Source organism: Portunus trituberculatus, chromosome 13 (assembly GCF_017591435.1).
Source record: "Portunus trituberculatus isolate SZX2019 chromosome 13, ASM1759143v1, whole genome shotgun sequence".
Classification (NCBI taxonomy): domain Eukaryota; kingdom Metazoa; phylum Arthropoda; class Malacostraca; order Decapoda; family Portunidae; genus Portunus; species Portunus trituberculatus.
This window is the reverse complement of record NC_059267.1, coordinates 11,152,459-11,176,690: the sequence shown is the minus strand read 5'-3', so window position 1 is coordinate 11,176,690 and position 24,232 is coordinate 11,152,459. Positions and strand designations below refer to the sequence as shown.

The 24,232-nt window shown below is 39.4% G+C and overlaps 1 protein-coding gene across 1 annotated transcript in view; it reads right to left on the bottom strand.

The window, feature by feature from the left end:
- Positions 1-1,513: 1,513 nt before the first annotated feature.
- The window catches only part of LOC123502986 (GTP-binding protein 10 homolog), a 59,086-nt gene continuing 36,367 nt past the window's right edge, over positions 1,514-24,232 (bottom strand). Inside the window, exons 2-13 of the mRNA XM_045252302.1 lie at positions 20,729-20,907; positions 19,761-20,133; positions 18,239-18,386; positions 17,873-18,003; positions 17,511-17,665; positions 16,896-17,063; positions 15,023-15,114; positions 13,523-13,649; positions 12,492-12,730; positions 11,506-11,585; positions 3,846-3,870; positions 1,514-1,828 (exon numbers count right to left, since the gene is read on the bottom strand). Of these exons, the coding sequence (XP_045108237.1) occupies positions 1,577-1,828; positions 3,846-3,870; positions 11,506-11,585; positions 12,492-12,730; positions 13,523-13,649; positions 15,023-15,114; positions 16,896-17,063; positions 17,511-17,665; positions 17,873-17,874 (1,140 nt within the window). The 5' untranslated portion in view covers positions 17,875-18,003; positions 18,239-18,386; positions 19,761-20,133; positions 20,729-20,907 and the 3' untranslated portion in view covers positions 1,514-1,576. The remainder of the gene's footprint in view (positions 1,829-3,845; positions 3,871-11,505; positions 11,586-12,491; positions 12,731-13,522; positions 13,650-15,022; positions 15,115-16,895; positions 17,064-17,510; positions 17,666-17,872; positions 18,004-18,238; positions 18,387-19,760; positions 20,134-20,728; positions 20,908-24,232) is intronic.

Genomic DNA, 24,232 nt, shown 5'->3' with positions numbered 1-24,232 from the left:
TTTTATATACCATGTGGGCTTTTCACGGGAATTTATGGGCTAAAGGGGATACTTTTTAGGGTACCTCCTATCTTAAAGCCCACCTGCTAGGAAACCGTTGCCCCGAGTGAGGAAGCGAGTTATGTGGGGGTTTTGAAGATGTTCACAGAAAAATGCGTTTTCTCGACTTTCAGTTTTCAGCATATACTGTTGAATAACTTTTCAGTAATTGGTCAATTTCAAAAATTTTTGCAGCAAAATGATCAACAACCTCATCTTAACAAATGCTAGCATGATAATGCATGAACTCACTCAAATAAATTTACAACAGGCTTATAAACTCAAATTTTTGATGAAAAAAAGGTAACAATTTGGCGTGTAATGAAATTGTTATAACATAGGTTATGTGTATGCCGATGCTAACATTTATTTGTTGTTATGTATATTATATGTGGTTAAGAGGAAATTGCCACACTGTTATTAGTTTTGATTTTATAATGGTATTTTGAATTATTTTCTTATCGCCGAAAAAATATTTATTGCAAAAAAACTACGCCACATTTGTGTACCAAATTAACACTGAAGACGTACACCATAAACGTACACCTTGTGTATAAATATTATTGAATTCGGTGAAAAAATAGTAATGGGAGAGCCAAAAAACCGATATTGATATCGAGTCATCGAATTACCACCTTAAAGAAATTATCTCAGTTATTAAGTTAGGTAACATATGCACCTCACAATTTTCATTAATAGACATGGGCCAAACTACAATATAAAATAAGATGAAGTTTGTTTTGGATATTCACCAACTAACCTTTTATTTACTAAAGAGACCTAATTTTTTCACTTTGTAAAACCCCAGGTTCCTAGTTTCTATAATTGAGAAACTACTCAAACTCCTTAAGAATGTTTTCCAATTTTGGCAGCTTGAAAATGTTTTTTTCTGTCTCTGCTTTATGATGGCCAAAAGTTCTCTAAAGGTGACAAGTCTGGGCCAAGGATTCTACATAGTCTTGGTGTAGACTGACGACAGTTAGTCAGGAATGCACTACACACCATTCATTTGCAGCAAAACATTCCATAACTGTTATAAGCAATAAAATTTCTAATGTGCTTATCTGTGGGTGTGTTTATGAACACACTCGTCTCATGTCAACACAAGAAACATCCTTGAATGTCACCACTCCTTTGTTACTGCAGATCTCAAATTTCTTTCACATTTTTACACAGCTTTCAGTAAATATAATTTATGTAATGTGATAGTTGGTAAGGTGAATCAATGAACAGAGTTGTCCTAAATGAAAGCCAATAACACCATCCTGAACACTAACACTCCTTTGCTGGTCCAAAACTTTCTGGCAACAGTGAGAAGATTAGAATCTGCCAGCAGAGATGTGTCAGTGTGAAGGTTTAATGGACAAATGCTAGGATGAGAGGAGAGTGAAGGGATTAGAACTTATGGTGTTTTGATGTAAAGAATGTGTTGTGCTTACATTCTAATAATAGGTTATACAAATGGGAGACCTGCTTAGAGCTGACACACTTTATCTGTACACATTTACATTTCACACACCATGACAGCCCCTCCCACTCATACCAGGCGCAGGGGACCCTCCTGAAGCTGGCCATGAACCCTCTGAATGGCTTTTTCTTCCTTTACTCCCTGCTGGCCACTCAGGTCTTGGTACAGGTCCAAGAACATGCGTACTCGTTCCTTGATGTGGAGCACAGACGCCTGGTTGGTCTTGGCTGAACAGGGGATGATGTCATCAAAGGACACATGTTGCTCTGGCCGGAACTCCTCAGGGAATTGCTGGCTCACCTCTGAAGCAGATGAGAGGAATAATATTAAGGCTCTATTTGTTTACTTCATCTATTTACTACTTTTAAATGAATGGTCTCATTTTAAAAGCTAAACAAAATATACAAGGGAATTTTTTTAAACTAATTTCTTCTTTAGCTATGATAACACTGTGGTAAATATGTGGCCAGTTGTGCTATGCCTTAGATCCTGAGTGTAGCAGAGTGGTCTATAACAGTTTTCCCCCCCAAGAGGCAATGGAGCTAAGAATGAGTGTATTTACCTAGTTGTATTGTACAGGGTTCGAGTGGGTTCATAGTGTCCTGTCTCCATGTCTCCATTTACCCAATTCTTTCCTTAAAGTTATGCACACTATATGCTGTAACAATTTCTTTATTCAATGCATTCCACTTCTCCAATATCCTTCACACACTGCCTCATCCTGATCTTTACATGACCTCTTGTCCTATCTTCTTCTGTCACCAGCACCAAATCTTCCTTGTCTATTGTTTCAATGCCATTGACTATCTTGTACACTGTTATTGGGTCTCCTCATTCTCTTCTATCTTGTAAGGTTGATAGTCCCATTTCCTTCAGCTATTCTTCATATGTTAGGTTCCTTAGTTCTGGCACCATCTTTGTAGCAATCTTCTGTATCCATTCCAATTTTCTTACATCTTCTTTAGAGCTCGAAGATCATACCACAGCTGCATATTCCAACTTTGGACATATCATGCTAGTAATAATTTTTTCATCATATCTTTGTAAATGAATTTAAATGCCACTCTTATATTAGTCAACATTTCATATGATAATCCAAATATCTTGCTTAGTTATGTGTTTTTTCGAGGTTCAGATTTTCTTGTAGAATCACTCCCAGATCTTTTTCCTCTTTAGTCTTCATTATTTGTTCCTCTCCCATCACATAGTTCCATACCAGTCTTCTTTTGCTCTTTCCTAGTTCCATTACATGACATTTCTTGGCACTGAACTCCAATTTGCACTTCTTGCCTCACTCATAAATTTTGTTTATATCTTCTTGTAACAGCAAACAGTCTTAACAGCTTTGCATCATCAGCAAATAAATTAATATAACTGTTTACCCCATTGTGAATGTTGTTTACATAAATCTGAAACATAATGGGGTCAAATGCTAACCCTTGTGGCACTCTGCTTCTTACTTTACCTCAAGATGAGTATGTATCTCTGATCACAGTTCTCATCTCCGTCCTTCAAATAATCCCTTGCCCATTCTAACAAAGTTCCGCGCAGTCCTCTTATGTTTTCTAGTTTCTGGAGTAGTCTTCCATGGGGGACTTTTTCAAAAGCCTTTTTTATGTCCAGGTATACTGTGTCCACCCATCCATCTCTGTTCTCCAGTCCTTCTATTACTCTTGAGTAGAAGCTTAATAAGTTTGACACACATGACCATCCTGTCCTGAACTCAAATTGTCTGTTTGATATGACTTGTTCTTCTTCCAGATGTTTAACCCATTTTCTTTGATAATTATTTCACTCAACTTCCCCATAACACTTGTAAGTGACACTGGTCTGTAGTTTAATGGCTCAGTTGCCTTTCCTCCTTTAAATATTGATATTATGTTGGCTCTCTTCCATTCCAGTGGAACTTTCTCTTCATTTAGTGAACTTGTAATTATCTCTCAAATTGGATCCAGTACTGTAGTTGCTCTTTACATTCTTTTAACACCCAACCTGATACACCATCCAGCCCCATTGCTTTTCTGACATCCAAATTATCTAAAAATTTTCCAATATCTTTGTGCACTGTGATTTCCTGTAATCCTTGGCAATGCAATGTCCTATTTGGTTCTGTAAAATCCTCTTCTACAGTGAACACATTTTTGAAGCTCTCATTCATTATTTCACACATTTCCTTCTCTGCTTGGCATGTCTTCCCTCCTTTGATTATTTTCTCTATTGTTTCCTTGTTCTTCATTTTGCCATTTACAAATGTACAAAAGTTTGGGTTCTTCTTCGCTTTTCTGCACTACATCTTTCTTAAGTTTCTTTCTTCCTCTCTCCTTACTCTAATATATTAATTTCTCACATCTTTATACTTCTGTCTGTTATTGTCATTTCTCTGCTTTATGAGTTTCTTCCAAGCTTTATCCTTTGCCTTTTTAGCTTCTGTGCATCTAGCATTGTACCAAGCATGTATTTTTCTTAACTCTATAAAAAGGTACGTATTTCTTTACTCCTTTGTTATATTTCTGTAAAAATATTTCATAATTTCTTTGTATTGTCCCTTTGTACATTATGTTCCTTCATTCAATATCAGCAAAATCTTTCCTTATTTTAAAAAATCTGCTCTTGCATAATCTAATGTCTCCTTTGTAGTCATCTCTGTAACTTATCCCATCCTCCCTCTGTATTTCCAGCTCTAATGTCACATGATCACTTCTTCCCATTGGACTCAGGTACTGTATGCTGGGAGGGGGCTCTGGCTTCTTTGTGAATACTAAGTCAAGCATCGATGGTTCCTCTTCCCCTTGTACCTTGTTGATTCCTCCACCCACTGAACCATTGTATTAACCACATCAACTATAATACTTTCTCGCTCGCATTATCCATTACTTCCATCTTTTTCCAGTTTACTTTTTTGCAGTTAAAGTCTCCAACTAAAAGTATTGTTCTATCTCTTCTTATCATGTTATCTAGGCACTTTATCACCTCTCTTTGCATATCTTTATGTTCTTCTGTTCCCCATGTATTAGTCTTTGGTGGAACATATGTAACTATAAATTTTCTCTTCTTCAATTCTTCTGTTTTAATTGTTACTCCCATTATTTTCACTTTGTCTTCTCCATATTGCACATCCTCCACACATATATTATCATGAACCATTATTAGCACTCCTCCTCCCTCTTTATCCTTCCTGTCTCTCCTCGAGGTATTATATCCCTCCTCTCTAAAGTTAACATGGATCTCTTCTCTTAGTTTTGTTTCAACGATGCACATTACATCCGGCTTTTTCTCTTTCAAATAATTCCTAACCTCCAACATGCTTGATAACGACCCATCTATATTAGTATAAGTCACTCTTAATTTCTTGCCTCCTCCACAACCTCCTCTTTCTTCCATAGGTACCACTTCTTTAGTCTCATGTCCAGAACCCTCCATTAAAATTCTTCTTCTCTATCTCTGTCCTTTTCTTGTTTTTTTTCCTTAGTTTCACTTCTTAGCACTTTTTCCTTTTCCCTCTCCTCTAGGTTCATATCTCTTTTTATTCATATATCCTTGTGTTCAGTATCATCGGTTAGCTTCCCTTTCCTAGTCACAATTTCCTCTACTGCCACTTGTGATCTCATTTTCACTTTCATTGGTCTCCTACCCCATTCACTGTATCTTCCTAGCCTGATCGCTTCCTCCACCTCCAGGTCTAGTTCTTGTGTGCTGTCCTGTACTTGTTTGATAACAGTTTTGGCCAATTCTTTCTCTTCACATTCTCTCGTGAATTTATTTAGATTTTTCTTTTCCTTCATCCTAAAAATCAGGAAGCTTTTTTTCTTATCCACTGTATCCCACATTAGTTCTTCTCTTTAATTACTTCAATTATAGCGGCTGTGTGTGTGTGTGTGTGTATTTACCTATTTGTGTATTACAGGGCCCGAGCTAAGCTCTCTGTGTCCTGTCTCCTTGTCCATTCCTGTCATATCTCTCTTTCATCTGATTGACACACACCGTCAACGACATGACTGCTCAGTTTATTCCACTTATCAATGCTACGATGCAGGAAACTGTATTTTCTCACGTCATTTAGACAGATGTCCGTTATTAGCTTTTTTCCATGTCCTCGGAGATGATTACTTGTGGTCACCTTTATCAACTCTCTATCCAGTATGTCAATCTTGTTCACCAATTTATACATAGTTATCATGTCTCCTCTTGTTCTTCTCTCTTCTAATGTGGTCAGCCCCAGCTTCCTCAGTCTTTCCTCATAGTCTAACTCCTGAGTCCTGGTACCATCCTTGTTGCCAGCCTCTGTACCCTTTCCACCTTCTTCACATTTTTCTTCATATGCGGTGACCAGACACATGCTGCATATTCTAACTGGGGTCTTATTAAGGTACATAATATCTTCTTCATCATTCCTTCATCTAGGTAGTGGAATGCAAGGCCAATATTTTGAAGCATGTTGTATGTTTTCCAAAAAATCTTGTTAATGTGTTTCTCCGGTGACAAAGTGTTTTGCACGGTTACTCCTAAGTCTTTCTCCTCATTGGTCTCTTTAATTTTCTCATCACCCAGCCTGTAATCCCTGTTTGGTCTGTATCTACTTCTTCCCATTTTCATAACATGGGTCTTGTCTATATTAAATTCCATCTGCCACTCCTTACTCCACTCATATATTTTATCAAGATCTTCCTGTAACTTGTTACAATCTTCCACATTCTTTACTCTCCTCATAATTTTAGTATCGTCCGCAAACATGTTCATGTAACTGTCAATTCCTACTGGCATATCATTAACATAAATAAAAAACATGATGGGACCCAGCACTGACCCTTGTGGAACTCCACTGGTTACCTTCTTCCACTCAGACTTCCTTCCTCTCACCACTGTTCTCATTTCTCTTCCCATTAAGTAATTTTCCATCCATTTTGCTAGTTTATCATTTACTCCTCCAATCATCTTTAGTTTCCACATCAGTCTATTGTGTGGTACTTTATCAAAGGCCTTTCTCAAGTCCAGGTAGATAGCATCCACCCATCCCTCTCTATGTTGTAGTATGTCAGTCACTCTTGAATAAAAACATAATAAATTGGATACACGATCTTCCTTTTCTGAAACCAAACTGCCTTTCACTCAGAATGTTTTCACTTTCTAGATACTCACTCCACTTAGCTTTAATTACTTCTTCACATACCTTGCACAATATACTAGTCAACGATACTGGTCTATAATTTAGCGGTTCCATTCTACTACCATTCTTATATATAGGCACAATGTCAGCTCTTTTCCACTCTTTGGGACTAATCCTGTTCGTATGGAGGTTTCCACAATATCAAATACGGGGTTCAACAATTGATCCTTACATTCATTTAGCAACCTCCCAGATATGCCATCAGGCCCCATTGATTTATTAATATCCAGATTGCTTATAATTTTCCTTACATCTTCCTTAGTAACCATGATGTCCTGCATTTGCTTTATTTCCGTAGGCCTTCCTCCCATAAAATGCTCCTCCTTTGTAAACACTTTGCAAAAGTTGTCGTTCAAAATTTCAGCTATATCTCCAGCATCTTCATATACTTCCCCGTTTTTTACCTTTTCTATTGCCTCCCTTTTATTTAGTTTTCCATTTATGAATTTGTAAAACATTTTGGGTCACTATCACAGTTTTCCACCACCCTCTGTTCATATTCCTTTTGTGCTGTTCTCCTTACTTCAACATATCTATTCCTTGCTGTTTTGTAGACTTCTCTTGATAATACATCACTGTTTTTCTTAAGTTTCTTCCATGCCTTTTCTTTGTTCTTTTTTGCTTCTTCACAATTTCTATTAAACCACTGTTTATTATTTAAAGTCCTCTTTCTGTGATATGGCACAAACTTTTTCACAGCAGAGTTATACAAATCCATAAATTTATCGTATTTCAATTGCATATCCCTTTCCTGGTATACCACGGACCAGTCAATTTCATTAAAGAACTCCCTTATATGGTTATAATTTGCCCTAGTATAATTTAATTTTTCCTCCCTGCGTTCCACAATCTTATTCGTGCTTAATTCCGTATCCAGCTCAAAGCTTAGGACATCATGATCGCTTTTCCCCAAGGGACATTCATGTTCAATTTCCTCTTTTAGAGATTCCCTGGTAAATACCAAATCCAACCTTGCTGCAACATCTTGTCCCCTGCACCTTGTTGGTGATCTCACCCACTGTGTCATCAAGTTATTTGTTGCTACCTTTAACAATTCTTCTGCCCACTCACCACCGTTCACCACTTCGTAGTCTTCCCACACTATTTCTTTGCAATTAAAGTCTCCAACTATCATCATTCTATCCTTTCTGATGAGTTCTTGCTTCATTCTGTCTAGAGTATTTCTCATCACCATTTGGTACTGTTCATATTCCCAAGCACTGGTTCTGGGTGGTATGTATACTGTTATAATATTAATGTCCCTCTTGCCATCTGTTATAAGCATACTTATCACTTCCTCATTTCTCTTACTATAGTTCACCTCCTTCACTATCAGATCTTCCTTAGTAAGAACCATTATACCACCACCTCCTTTATTTCCTCTATCATTTCTCCATACTTTGTAGTGTTTTACAACAAACCAGTCTAGCTTTATTTCAGGCCTTAGCTTTGTTTCCACTACACACATTATGTCCGGTTCGTTATTTCTTAGGTAATCCATACATTCTAGCCTCTTAGACAGAAATCCATCTATGTTCGTGTAAGTCACTTTTATTCCATTCCTAGTCTCGTTCTTCCATGTAATGCCTATTCCGTCTGTTTTATCCACCACTTCTTTAGCCTCCCATTTCTCATCCTCCAAAAAAACTTGATCTTTTCCTCCTCTGTTCTTTCGTCATTCCTCTCCTTCACTTCAGTTACAAGTTCATTTTCATTCGCTCATCTTGTGACATATTTCTTCTTATGTAAATTGTTTTGGTTTCCTCAGAGTCCTTAAGTTTCCAAGCCCTCCTCAACAAGGCCTCCGCTGCCACCTGAGACTTTAATTTCAATTTTAATGGTCTATTCTTGCCTTCCTCAAAAGCTCCCAATCTCACACTTTCTTCTACCTCAGCATATAGGTCCTCTTCTTCCACAGAGATCTTGTTCAGTAAAGACTTAATCCTGTCATTTTCCTTATCCCTCTTGTCCTGCCAGTTCCTGTTAGTTTCCTCCCTCAATCCTATTATGATCACACATTTTTTTTTTTCAGCAATATCTCTCACCACATACTCAATTTCCTTTAGTGCCTTTAACATTTCCCTCTGCGTAATTCCTTTATTTTCCTCTTCCTGCTTTTTTTACTATCTCCCTAAACGACCTTTGTACCTCCTGATATTCATGGTTCACTTCTTTCATCCTGGTATCAATGTGTGTGTGTGTGTGTGTGTGTGTAATTCACTGTTTGATCTGCTGCAGTCTTTCAGACAGCCAGACGTTCTCGGAACGAGCTCAGAGCTCATTGTTTCCGATCTTCATAGGCCTGAGACCAGGCACACACCACACCGGGACAACAAGGTCACAACTCCTCGATTTTACATCCACCTACTCACTGCTAGGTGAACACTACACGTCAAAGGAGACACACCCAAATATCTCCACCCGGCCAGAATCGAACCCGGTCATTTCTTGTGAAGCCAGCTCTAACCACTGAGCTACCAGGCCGTGTGTGTGTGTGTGTGTGTGTGTGTGTGTGTGTGTATTCACCTATTCACCTAGTTGTAATTTTACAGGGCCTGGGTATCATACTCGTGTGGCCCCGTCTCCATATCTACACACATCCAACTTTCCTTTAAAACTATGCACACTCCTTGCTGACACCACCTCCTCACTCAAACCATTCCACACCTCCACACATCTTTGTGGGAAACTATATTTTTTCACATCCTTCAAGCATATTCCTTGGCTATCTTTTTACTATGCGATCTTGTAGTTCTATTTAAGTTTTCCTCTCTCAACATCATTTGCTCATTATCCACTTCATCCAGTCCATTCAACAGTTTATAAACCTGTATTAAATCTCCTCTTTCTCTTCTTTGTTCCAAGGTAAGCAAATTCATTTCTTTTAATCTCTCCTCATAGGTCATTTCTGCCAATTCCGGAACCATTTTTGTTGCCATTCTCTGCAATCTCTCCAACTTCCTTATATGCTTCTTTTTATAAGGGGACCAAACCACTCCAGCATATTCCAATCTTGGTCTAATTACCATACTAATTAATTTCTTCATCATATCTTTATCCATATAATGGAAGGCTAATCCAATATTTTTATCAAATTATACGTTTCTCCAAACATCTTATCAATATGAGCCTCAAACTGCCCATGGTCTTGTATTATCACTCCCAAATCCTTTTCCTTTTCCACCTTTTTCAACACTACTTCTTCACCCATCTTATATGACCCTCTTGGCCGTCTTCCACTCTTCCCATCTCCATCACATGACTTTTGCTCAGATTAAATTCCATTTGCCACCTCTTGCTCCACTCCCAAATCTTATCCAGATCTGCCTGTAAAATTTCACAATCTTCTTCACTCTTCACACACCTACACAACTTCGCATCATCCGCAAACAAATTAATATAACTGTTTACTCCTCTGGCATGTCATTATATATACAAGGAAAAGTATTGGTGCCAGCACTGAGCCTTGTGGGACTCCACTCTCCACCACCAACCAGTCCGACTTTGCATCCCTTATTACCGTTCTCATCTCCCTCCATCTCAAGTAGTTTTCCATCCACTTTAACACTTTTCCTTTCAGTCCTCCATAAATCTCTAATTTCCATAACAGTCTCATGTGAGGTACCTTGTCAAAAGCTTTCTTTAAATCCAAATATACACAGTCCATCCATCCTCTCTCTCTTGTATTTTGTCAACCACTCTTGAATAAAAGCTCAGTAGATTTGTTACACATGACCTCCCTTTCCTGAAGCCAAATTGATGATCCGATAATAACTTATGATCCTCCAGGAACCGTATCCAATATTTCTTTATCACCCTCTCACAAATCTTACCGACCACACTTGTTAGAGACACAGGTCTATAGTTAAGAGGCTCTTCCTTACTGCCTCCCTTATAAATGGGCACCACTTCAGCTCTCTTCCACTCTACTGGTACTTCCCTGTTTCTAATGAGCACCTTATAATATCATATAATGGATCAATCAATTCTTCTCTACACTCCTTCAATAATTTTCCTGAAACTTCATCTGGTCCCATCGCTTTATCATCTTTAAGTTCCTCCAACATTTTATATAACTCCTTTTAGGTATCTTAATGTCATCCATGTGCACATTTCCTCGTACATTCTGAGGCTTTACAAACATTGTTTCTTTAGTAAATACTTGCTGAAACCTATTATTTAGCAATTCCGCTATATTCTTAGGGTCATCTACTATCCCTTGCTCTCCTTTTAATCTTTCAATGGACTCTCTCTTTTTAAGTTTACCATTTATGAACCTGTAAAACAATTTTGGATGTTCCTTACTCTTGTCTACAATATCTGTGTGTGTGTGTGTGTGTGTGTGTGTGTGTGTGTGTGTGTGTGTGTGTGTGTGTGTGTGTGTGTGTGTGTGTGTGTGTGTGTGTGTGTGTGTGTGTGTGTTGCTTTGTTTGGGCCATGCTATGAGGGACTACTGACTTGTTATATAGACAGATACATCATCTGGTTGTTAGGGAGCTTTAAAAGAAAACTAAACAAATATATGGAAGGGAGATGATGGACAAAAATAAGTAGGTATATTTCATACAGGAATGGTCATGTGTAAGCCTGATGGCTGCCTGGAGCTTCCTCTTATCTTCTTATGGCTGTTAATGTCCTGTGAATATGGAGTTTTAAAAGACCAGACAAACTTAGGGACAGTGATGAAATGTCTTCTGATATTATCAGAAGACATTTCTTATGCAGGAACAGCCAATTGTGGGTGGATGGACTCTTGCAGTTTCCCATGTATTATTGTTGTCATGTACTCACCCTCCATCCTTTTGAGGTTGTGAAGGAGTTCTGCAGGTTAAACTCAGCATTGTGGGAGTCCATCTTATTCACCACCAGGAGTGCTGGTTTACTCAGCAGTTCAGGTGAATACAACTCCAACTCCTGTGTGTATAGAAATGGAGGAGTAAGCACAAAAGAACATAAATGAAGCAAATAGCACCAGATTTCTTTGCTCTTATGAGACTTTGTGGTAAGGTACAAAAAAATGGAAACACAAGTCTGAGATGTTACTATGCAGGCTCAGGTGATCATCAGGACCTGAGTGGATTTGGGTTGACCATGACTGTCCTGTAACTGCCACAAAGACTCAAATGACTCAAACATAGAATTACAAACTCATTTCAGTGTGTTCATTATGGAGAAGGGGTTGTGTGGCATCCCCAAGGAAACCACAAGTTTGGCACTCATTAACGGTTGGATGACTTCTGTTCCATCACCATGTCATAAATTGATTTTTTGGTGTAGGTCAGGGCCAACTCAAGTAAGCTGCCTCAGTAGTATGTCACTGCTATAGTAATGTAGAGACAATCTAAGACATCAAAACAACTCCTGTATGTGTAAAAAAAAGACACGCAAGATATACAGTAAAAAAGAAATCAAATAAACCAATAACAAAAAGAAATCAGCAAAGGGATTGTATATGGACAAGCAGTGCCAGCATCTTAACCACAAAATGGTGGAAGTCGAGACCTTCACAAACACAAGACTCCCTGTAATTCATGGCGACATGGCAAAATTGCTACTGGGTGTCCAGCCAGTCACCCATGGCACTATTGGCACCACACTGCCAATAAGCACATGACAGCAAGTCAAAACTGTAAACACACAGATATCATACTTATACCAAGAGTGCCAACAACTCCCCATTACTCAGAATGAGAGCAAATACTGCCAATCAACATAACATGAAAAAGCAAGTCAAAACTATAAACTACAAAGACATCACATTCACCTCAAGTTCCTCTGCCCAACACATACCAGCGGGCCACTGAGCACCCACACACTCACCCTGTTGAGCAGCATGACATTCTCAGTGGCTGAACGGTGAGGGTGTTTGGGTGACAGCCGGAAGCCATTGATGTCCACCACAAAGAGAAGGAAGTGTGTCCGCTCTACATGGCGCAGGAAGCTGTGTCCCATCCCCACATTGGCCCAGGCACCTTCGATGAGTCCTGGTAGGTCAGCGATGGTCAGCTGTCTCATGTCGCTGTACTCCACCACACCCAGAGTCGGCTGCAGCGTTGTGACTGGTGAAGGAAAGAAAGTGAAGTGTTAGAAGTTTACGTGATGAGTTATTTAAATGATGCAGCATGAAATTAAGCCTGAAATATACAATGTGTCTGTAAAACTTGTTACCAGAGTATGTATTTAGACAACTAGGTTTTGTCTGGTGCATCCAATATCCATTAATGCAGTGTCCATAGATGAGAGGTTCAACTGCACAGATTTTGTTGAATTTGAGAAATGCTTCTGATTCCTCTCATTAATTCCTATATTCAGTCTTTTCACATGCTACTAAACATGGCAAGAAAGCAATCATTGTGGTAATAAAAGAGTACCTACTATATTACTTTCATTATTCCAAGACAGCATAGAGAAGTAGAAACATGAACATCAACAGTGAAGCCACAACTGTCTAGTCTTGGGAATACTAGTTTGGTCTTTCCTTAGGCAAGCTGTGCCAATATGACTCAAAGGCAAAGAAAGAAAATGGTGAATTGCGTTAACTATGGGAATACTCGTACTTCTGGGTTGACAAACAGATGCATGACGAGAGAGAGAGAGAGAGAGAGAGAGAGAGAGAGAGAGAGAGAGAGAGAGAGAGAGAGAGAGAGAGAGAGAGAGAGAGAGAGAGAGAGAGAGAGAGAGAGAGAGAGAGAGAGAGAGAGAGAGAGAGAGAGAGTGATTTATATGGTGAAGGATGACATGATATAGTATAAACAAAAACAATGAGTAATGTAGCAAAAAAAAATGAAGGAAGTGTGCAGCAGAACAGAACTGAGATGATGTGAACAAGAAGAGAGCTGCAAAACACTCACACGGGTAACTGGCCACCTTGGGTTTGGCTCTGGAGATGGCCCGCAGCAGTGTGGACTTGCCAGCATTAGGAAAGCCCACAAGACCTACATCAGCCAACAGCTTCAGTTCTAGCTTCACCATGTGTGCCTGTGGATGCAAGAATACGGAACTTTAGAACAATCATCATAAGGGATAGTGCAAGAAGACAAGCAGGTCTGTTCATAGATTTTCTCACTTCTGCAGTTGCTAGATTTGTACAGGGGCCTTATCTGTCAATGCCTGAAGTGCATTTCACATATATGGGAGAGAGTTTCTATTCATACTACTCTTAAGACAGGTTCACACGTGTCAATATTAGTCTGAAATTGCAAGTTGGTAGAGTTTCTGACTGAATATCAATGCCTAGCAACTGGAAAAACAGGACCGACATGTTAGTCTTGTTCAGTCGATTTGTGACTTTGTTTATGTTGTGATGTCACGGGAAGAAAGGATTGAAAATGTGGTGTCCAGACGTAGAAGAAGATACTGGAGTTGGTGAGAGAAAAAGAGCACATTTGGGACCCTAAAAATGAATTATACAGCACAAAAAGCTTATGCAAATCAATGTTAGATGAGATAGCTGCCATTCTCCAAGAACTGCTTCCCTCTATGCTGTGTGTTGTTGTAGGTGAGGATTGAATACTTGTATTGATTTTATTTGATTGTCACAGGAGGAAGACATTTTTTGTTGGACAGCTGTTTGTTTACATTCACTTCTCCCCAACCAGCCGATACTTCCCAGTCACTATGTATAAACGTGCTCCAACTAGAAGGGCTCTGTCAATACTTCTAGCAACTTGCAATTTCAGTCACATATTGACACTTGTGAACCCGCCATTATACACAGGATGGAATCAAAAGCTTTTTGTCTAGATAAATTTATGGATGGGGAAGATAGATGGAATTAAGTAGATTAAGCACACTGGGACTCCCCCGTATAGGCCTGGCAGCCTCTTGCAGCTTCCCTCCTTTCTTATGTTCTTATAATGAACTTGTCTCCTCTAACTGACTGTCTTCACCCCCTCTCTCTCTCTTCACTACAATGCTGCATCTTGTGTTATCTTCTGTTATTATCTTCACATCAACTACTCTTCTGCATGCCTCCCCTGCTCACATGACCTCAATGCACAAAACTTTCTACTTTCATCCTCATTCTGTCCCTCTCCCTAATGCAAGAGTTTACCAGTACATATTGTCACTTATTCATTCCCTTTCATTAGTACACAATTACTCCCTGCCTGTTTCTAAACTCTTTCTTCCCATGACTTGATCTCCTTTAAGAAGGTTTCAAGACACTTATCTTGTAACCTCCAATGATCCTCCTTGACCTCTCTTTAGGAACCAGTGTTCTAGTGGACTTTTTTTTCTTCTTCTTTTAACTTTGTAACCTGCAAAGTGCCTGTCTTATAAAGATATAGATAAATGAATAATGAAATGACCCAACAAGCAGCCAGTATTCCTGATGCCTCAACTTCACCCACCTGACCCTTCTGACCATTGTACTGATTGTTGGGGTTGCCACCTTGCCCACCTCGAGCCACCAACACCTTGTCTCCTGCACAGTTTATCTCACCTAAAAATAAAGGAAGAAAAGAAAGAAAACAAAAATCACACATTAACTTAAGTAAAAACACACACACACATATGGAGACAGAACACTATGAGCCCTGCTCGAACCCTGTACAATACAACTAGGTAAATACACACACACACACACACACACACACACACACACACACACACACACACACACACACACACACAAAGTTTAGTTTTCCATGGTGGATATCTAGAACAGATTGAGTGAAGAGATTGTAGCAGCAGAAAGTGTGTACAAATTTAAGGAAAAGTTAGGTAAATGTAGATATGGAGACAGGTCACTAGGAGCCCTGTTTGAACCTTGTAACATACAACTAGGTAAATACAACTAGGTAAATAAACAAACACACCACACACACACACACACTCACTGCATAGTGTAGTGGTTAGCACGCTTGGCTCACAACCGAGAGGGCCGGGGTTTGAGTCCCAAGCGCAGCGAGGCAAATGGGCACGCCTCTTAATGTGCGGCCCCTGTTCACTTAGCAAAAATAGGTACAGGATGTAACTTGACGGGTTGTGGCCTCACTTTTCCAGTGTGTGTGATGTGTGATGTGGTCTCAGTCCTACCTGAAGACTGGTCAATATGAACTTTGAGCTCTTTTCATAGGAGAAAGGCTGGCTGGCTGGGTGACCAGCAGACAACAAAGGTGAATAACACACACATAAACAAAGAGAAGAGAAAAAAGAGTGAGATATAATAGAGGATGAGGAAAAAGAATAGAATACAAGATAGAATAAATGAGGAGAATAAAAATGAGGGAGACAAATACAGAATGAATGAGAAAATAAAGGGTGAAGGAGATACAAATATTGAAGGATGAGGGAGGGAATAAAAATGAAAGATGGAATAGAGGATGAGGGAGACAAAATATAAGCCAATGGAAAGAAATAAGAAGAGGATGAGGAAGAAGAAAGAAACAAGGACAGTCTAGTAACAAGACAGGCAAGAGAATGAGGAAAGAATATAAGAGTTTAAAGGAAGCCTCATCACAGGGGGGGAGTCGATAAAGGCAGAATTTTTCTAAAAACTTATTAATCTTGATGGCTTTTTTAAGTTGTATACAGAGCTATTTTTATGTAATAAGAGGAGCAATGATTAATTAATAGCCTTTTCTCTAACTCTAGAGAAAAGTAACCAATTTATCATTGATACGAGCCAGGGCAGAAATTATAGCTTCTCTGACATCCCTTTTTTTTTTTTTTTTACATTACACACAAAGATGTAAAATTATTCAAATCAAGGACTCAGAGTACATCACAGAATCTGATTTAGGCTTTTCGAAAAGTCTTTTTATGCTATTGTTCCATTTATACCTGTTACCTTCCACCATACATACACCCTTATTCATAATGAACAAAAATTTGGGGACCTCAGCCTGCCCCACCCCCTGCCCCCACAGGATCTCCCACTGCAATCCTCCTACCTTTTTAAAGCTCCCTACTGACTCAGTACTAACAACCTGATTATTGAATCTTTTCCATTCATCTACCACTTTATTTGAGAACTGATTTCTTCCTACCACTTTTCCAACTACCATACACACCTATAAATATATCTAATCTTCCTTTGAGGCTTCCCAATGACTCAATAGAAACAAATGATAAACCAAGTCCACTCCATTCATCCACAATTCTATTTCTGAACCAATGCTTTCCTGTCAATTAAAAAACACCTGAAGAGAGATCAAAGAAAAATAGACAGGATGAAAAGAGAAAAGTGTCATCAGGAAAAGGAGGAATTACTTTCCTTACCCAGCGCTTTCTTGTACTGCTCATGCCAAACGGTGGTGCCAGTGGGGACAGGAATGACTAGCTCAGCACCAGCCTCTCCACAGATGCGATACTTGCGACTGTCCATGCCTGTTGCCCCAACCCACCGCTGGTCTGGCCGAGCCTTGCGCACCTTCAGCAGACTGTGGCCTGTGTGAGAGAGAGAGAGAGAGAGAGAGAGAGAGAGAGAGAGAGAGAGAGAGAGAGAGAGAGAGAGAGAGAGAGAGAGAGAGAGAGAGAGAGAGAGAGAGAGAGAGAGAGAGGATGGTGAAAAGTGGTCTATGAGAGGGAGAGCAGGGTGAGAAGTGGTCTGTGAGAGAGAAAACAAGTAAAATATAACCTGTGTGAGGAAGAGGAGGATGAGAGGAGAATAACAGAGCAGGATGGGATGAGAAGGAAGTTTCCAAGTCTGATTCCTTGCCATAAGAGTGTCTAAATGTCATGTCTCACTTTCTGTAATAACAAAGTGTCTCCTTGTCACTTCCTATCATATCAGTGTTGGCAAAATCTTATCTCCCTTTCTTTCACCTCTCTCGTCACAAGATATAGTCTCCATGTCACTCTCATCATAACAAACAAAGTGTTTCAATGCCTCACCTTCCTTGCCCTCCACATACACATCACCGCCTTTGCCGCCCACACCCCCGAGACGTGGCAGGCCCATGCCCCCCGGTCCGCCCCGCACATGCAGCCGCAACATGTCCACAAACTTGGTGCGTGCTCTCTTCATCTTGTCACAGTACTCACACCACCTGGAGGGGAAAACACCTTTAGGGAATTGCTATGAGTAAACTGCTATTTTTCTCAGTGCACAGTAAGTAAAATACTGTTATAGCTATCTTTCTACCTTCTCTGGGCCTTAAGTAAAACCCATCGATTCAGGGCGGCTCAAAAGTCAAAGTACATGTTTTGGGATTTGATAGTTTTAAGTAATTTTAAGTAGAAAATACATTACAGACATATGGTGTGCTTTGGTCTATCTTAAGATGATGCCAGAGAAGTGGTGTCTTGGCAACCTCTACGCTGACCAGACACTCTTCCTTCCATCACTTTTCTTTTCTTTCAGCATGAGAAACTTTACAAAATATACCTGATCAGAATGAGTAAAGCCACATCAAGCATTGCACTACTGATATATTTCTTCTCTCTCTCTCTCTCTTTAATATTTTACAATTATGGGAATAGGTCAAGAATGGAAAGACAAAAAGAAGTTGTGTTCTTAGGCAAAAAAATTATCTTGTATCATCTATCTTAAATTTGTTCCCAGTCATGACTACAGCACAGTTTATCTATATAAGCTACACCAATATGTTCCTCTTGCTCACCTGATATATCTAATGAAATGAGGTGCAGATGAGAGCTGTGTCTGCTAACAATGTCACACACGTCATCATGGCAGTACACAGCTCAGGTTTGATCCATAAGCAGCAGATTGTACAAAGCTTTCAGCCTCACTCCCTTACTCTTAAATGTCTGTAATAATAATGCATGTTTTAGTCAACCTTTGTTCTTGAATGCCTGTAGTAATAATGTACATTTTAATTAATTATTTCAACATTAATCTAATGCTAGTAGCATAATGCATCAAGGGAGGAGACTGGTTCAGGCTTGAAGCACAAACAGCTGACTGAACTCTCTGGCCTGTGAATTCTTGTAATACTATGCGCATTAATCAACTTCAACAACAATTACAAACACGAAACACAACATTGTCAGACGAGAAAAGACTAAAAAACATTAATACATCCTTCCTGCTGATGTTTGTTATGCATAAGAAAGCATATTTGTGCACCTGAGAGAGAGAGAGAGAGAGAGAGAGAGAGAGAGAGAGAGAGAGAGAGAGAGAGAGAGAGAGACTTTGGTTAGTTTAGAAAACCAAATTCATGATTTTTGCTTCTCCATCCAAAAATCTTGCATCCCTTTTTTGTCAGTTAGACTATTTATGTTTAATAATAATAATAATAATAATAATAATAATAATAATAATAACAATAATAATAATAATAATAATAATAATAATAAAAGAGGGTATTATTTTACTCTTACACCAACAGCAACATGGCTTTTGTTACCCTTCTCATCTTCTAGAGCTTTTTATTCTGAATAATTTGAGCCCATACATACCTGTCACAAATTGTTTACTATGTTGAGAAAAATATTTAAAAATCTACCACTTGTTGGGGAGAGCGAGCCACAACCACCCGCATGATGGACTGACGGGCACTGAGGAATATATTATGTGTTAATTCGTGTGTATGTATTGTCAAATTATTTGCACATGCGTGAAATGAATGGCAATGATTGGTTCTTTTGTTTGGGCACAGAGCCATTGATCAATAAAAATAATATATGATGAATCTGGCCAATCAGAGTACGTAGTTTGTGGAGAGAAATAACTGTTCGGAAGATATCTGACTGGACAGGGGGTGTCGCCTCAATCATACCCATTGTATCGCCAAATTCAGTGAAAAAAAAAATAAGGTAATGAATTTATATTAATTTCTTAGTGTTGCCAGTCAGGTTCGGATAGTTTGCTTTGGTTGGATTTATTTAATTGTGTTAGATGAAGTTAGTTTTGTTCTGAGGAAGACGTATCAGTGGTGCGTGTTGCCTCAACTAAGTTATGTTAGCTGGGTTAGGTTAGTGCACATTCATTCAAAACAAGTCAAAAAATACTTCGTTTTACCACGAGAGTAAAGAGAAAAAAATAATAACAATAACAAATAAATAAATAAGTAAACAAAACTACGGATTTGCGACGAAAACGAAGTGTCGAAATCTACTTGAAAAATATTAATTTCATCCAGAAGTGAGCTGTTGGTGCAACTGTAAATATTTATTACTTACTCTCACAGCTTCCCTTCCGTCGTTATGCTCTTGTAGACAATCCTCTCTTCCTGTGACCCGTTTCGCCTTGCACTACCACTCCTCAGGCCGTCCAGTCCTTGCTCCTCTGCTTCTTGTCGGGAAGATTACTTAATTCAACAGCACTGCCTTCATGTTTACTTTCTTTAATGCTTTTCTCTCGCCTTTTGTCTCACTAACTGTATTCTATTTATGTTGTTGTTGTTGTTACGGCCAGGGTGTCTATTTGTTAGGCTCTCTCGGTGTTTCTTTCACACATTGCCGTAAAGTGTAAACAAACACCCTTGATCTTGATTCTGGAGGAGACTTGGGAATTCTCCTAGGGCGCTTAAAGTACTTAAAGTACCGGTAGCTCCTGTAAGGGGAAGAAGAAGAAGAAGAAGAAGAAGAAGAAGAAGAAAACACACACACAAAACAGAGACTAGAAAGCATTTTTCATACTCCTTAATTTCTATATCTAATATGCCACATTCTCTCCAGAAACTACGTCCACAGCTTCAATCGTCCTTTCATTCTAATCATCTCTCCACACAGTCCCAACATTCCAAGAAGTCAACAAAACCATCCATTCCCTCCCTGTCTTCTATACTCTAGCATTCCCACTTGCATCACCTCATTCCTGTCTCTGGTATACGCCATACTTCTCACAAGAGTTCTGTATGCAAACATTGATGAATTGACTTCGGGTATGCTGGAAGTGAGAGATTATACCATGGTAGAGAAAAGACCGGATGTGATGTGCATAACAGAAACAAAATTACGTGCAGACGTCCAAGTAAATTTTAGAGAACTGAGATATAATGTTTGGAGGAGAGACAGAAAGGGAAAGTAATGGCGCGAGAAGATGGATTGTTGTTACGCCACCACCCCACTTCACTGCTGCTCCCCTCACACACGGCAAGACAGGGGAGACCGGGGGAGAGCGCACGCAACACACTTTTTACACTTACCTGCGTGAGCCACACGGAAGCTCGGCACAGGATGTATTATCGGGTCCTCCTGTAGACAGCCAGCGAGGAGACGCTCCCGTCGTAACTCCTGGATGGCGTGCCGTGCCCCTTCGCCTTATTACTGTATCCTCACTGCGGGATGGGGCAGGCAGTCTGCAGCCTTGTCTTTGGCGACGCCCCTAGTTAGAAGATAGTGCGGACCAGTCAAAACTAGCGGTATAATGCCTTCCTTAGGCAGGGTGACAAGACTAGGCTCCCTTAGCTATTCTCAAGTCCTGAGGGGTATCTAGTCCCTTAAGGCTATCCCAGAGGCAGGGAGGGTAAAAGAAATCCAACCTTATCAAAAGTCTGTATATTAAAAATACAAATCAGAAAATGAGCAGCGGGACCAAACACCCGCAAGTTCTCCCATTCACTAAGTTGCCAACCTGCACCTCCTTACTTTACAGAACATCAGTTACAACCATGGCACCCAACTATAGATTTATTATATTTGGCAATACATTTTACTCAGTATGAGGAATCACGGTAGATAACATAAAAGTAAGTACAATACATAATTATGGCTGCAAAAAAGAAATGTCCTCCTCTCCACAACCTCATTCTCTCGCTTACAGATTCTATCACCATGGAAAGGGGGGGAGGGGTACCTCAAACACCGCCCTACGTAACAATTTATATAGTGCTATGCCATCATCATGTCGATAGTTTGGACTCATGGCAACCATCCCCGACTCCGAAGTTACCGTCGTGCATCTCTCGGTTCTTCTCTAGTTTCTTTTTCTTCCTTTTCTTCAATAACAGGAAGTGTAAATGCAATTCCAGCACAAAGAACAGGTTGAGGTATAAGCGGCACGTTTTTGTTTTGCTTGTTTTGATTAGGCATGGTCTTGGTTGCTGGACCATTTGCCTAGCATAGCAAGAACACAGACAGCAGCTTGTGTGTGATAGTGTTCCTGGTTTCACACCAAGAACCATGGCTAACACATGCGTATCACAGACCAGTGTGATAACTCCTTCGTATCACAATGGCCTGTGACACGCAGAATGCGGGCCATGGTTTTTGGTGTGAAACCAGGGAATATTATCGCACACAAGCTGCCCGCGTTCTTGCTATGCTAGGCGAACGGGCCAGCAACTAAGACCAACCAGTTTAAATAATAGGTTTTTATTACATATTTTAGGTTTATTTTTTTAATTGGGATAACATACAGAGAACCGGAATGAATATGAAGTCATCCCAACTTTGCTCTGCTAATCTTAGGGAAGTTCCAGCTATGTGGAGCGGATGTTCGTCGTTCAGCATATCATAGACCAGTGTGATATCCCTTTAAGTGTTGCAGGTCACAGCAGACATTGGCAAGATGAGGCAGCTGGCTTCACATTCACTGATGCTCAAAATGAATAAAGAAAGAAGGGTGGAGACATGTTTAGAACACACACACACACACACACACACTCACCGCGTAGTGTAGTGGTAGAATGCTCGACTCACAATCGAGAGGCCCGGGTTCGAGTCCCGGTAAGCGGCGAGGCAAATGGGCAAGCCTCTTATTGTGTGGCCCCTGTTCACCTAGCAGTAAATAGGTACGGGATGTAACTCGAGGGGTTGTGGCCTCGCTTTCCCGGTGTGTGGAGTGTGTCTCAGTTCTACCCGAAGATCGGTCTATGAGCTCTGAGCTCGCTCCGTAATGGGGAAGACTGGCTAGGTGACCAGCAGACGACCGAAGTGAACTCGCATGCACCGTGCGGGAGGGAGTGTGGATCTGGCCTTGTCTCGTTGATGACGTCACACATACGTAAACAATAATGAAAATGCTGATTCACTAAAAGGGAGATAGACACGAATGCTTGTCATCAGTCAAAAATAACTCCTAAAATATGAAGATATTGCCAAGCTGAGCAATAAGAAAATATTTCAAAGAAATCCATAAATAAAAGCGTTATAATTTTGACAAGCTTAGAACACATTTCTAAATCCCACCAGCTTCATTCAACAGAATCACTAACACTTTTATGTATAGGTATATATGAACTATTTTAGGAGCATATTAAAAGTTGACAGCACGCTGAAATAAAAAAAAAATCTTTTATTTACCTCACTTCTATACTTTAACGGCTCTATAAAATACTCTTAAAGCCTAAACATTAAGTTTATCAGTGGTCCAGTCATACGTTTGGGCCAAAGACAGCATCCCATCTCTCACTCATGTCCACCAAAGCTGAAAAAAGCACTGTATTATCTAATTTCTATGTATGATTTACCATCTAAATCTTCGTGGCATTGTATGCCACAACTATCATGAGTCTTTTAAGTTCACATGTATGGTAGGAGGCCTCGAAACATGGACATAAGACGGAAAATAAGGAGCATAAGCTGCGTCACTCATGTATTTGCAGTAGGCGGCTGGTAATTTTTTTAGTGTAATGGGGGTAGAGGCAGTCGCTGACCAATAGTGCATCGGCTTCACTTTTGTGATGTCATGCTGCCTTCCCATTATTTAACCTCCTTGGGGCATACCGTTAAACATAACGAGTTCGGATTTTTTAGCTGTAATCTTCAGACTTATTAATTCCTTTTCTCCATTCCATTCTGTTTTTTTACTATTCTATAGAGGATGAATACAGCTTTATTTGATGTATTTGGGCTGGTTCACACGTGTCAATTTGCGACTGATATTTTACGTACGTAGAGTTTCTGACTCATCCCTTCTAGTCGGAAAGTGTCAGAGGTAGCAACTGGAAAGTATCGACTAGTTGGCGACTTAGCGGGAAGTGAATGTAAACAAACAGCTAACCGCCAAGATGTCTTCCTCCAATGACGATGCTGAAGCTGTGGTTGCTCTTCTTTTGGCGTACCGGAAGAGTCAACAGAAAAGAAAATGCCTGTGGATACGTCCCTGGCTAAGTAGAAGGAAAGAAAGAAGTGTCTACCACACTAAGTTAGCTTACATTTGTCATGAGAAAATCGTTAATCTTAAGAAGACTAGGCACAATTGCAATCAAATTAAATCCTGACAAGTCTTCAATCTCTTATTCCCTCTCTCTTTTATTCGCTCCCTCTCCTACTCTCTCTCTCTCTCTCTCTCTCTCTCTCTCTCTCTCTCTCTCTTATTCTTTCCCTCTTTTATTCTCTCCCTCTTTTATTCCTTCCTTCTCTAATTCCTTCCCTCTCTTATTGATTTCTTATCTCTCTCTCTCTCTCTCTCTCTCTCTCTCTCTCTCTCTCTCTCTCTCTCTCTCTCTCTCTCTCTCTCTCTCTCTCTCTCTCTCTCTCTCTCTCTCTCTATATATATATATATATATATATATATATATATATATATATATATATATATATATATATATATATATATATATATATATATATATATATATATATATATATATATATATATATATATATATATATATATATATATATATATATATATATATATATATATATATATATATATATATATATATATATATATATATATATATATATATATATATATATAT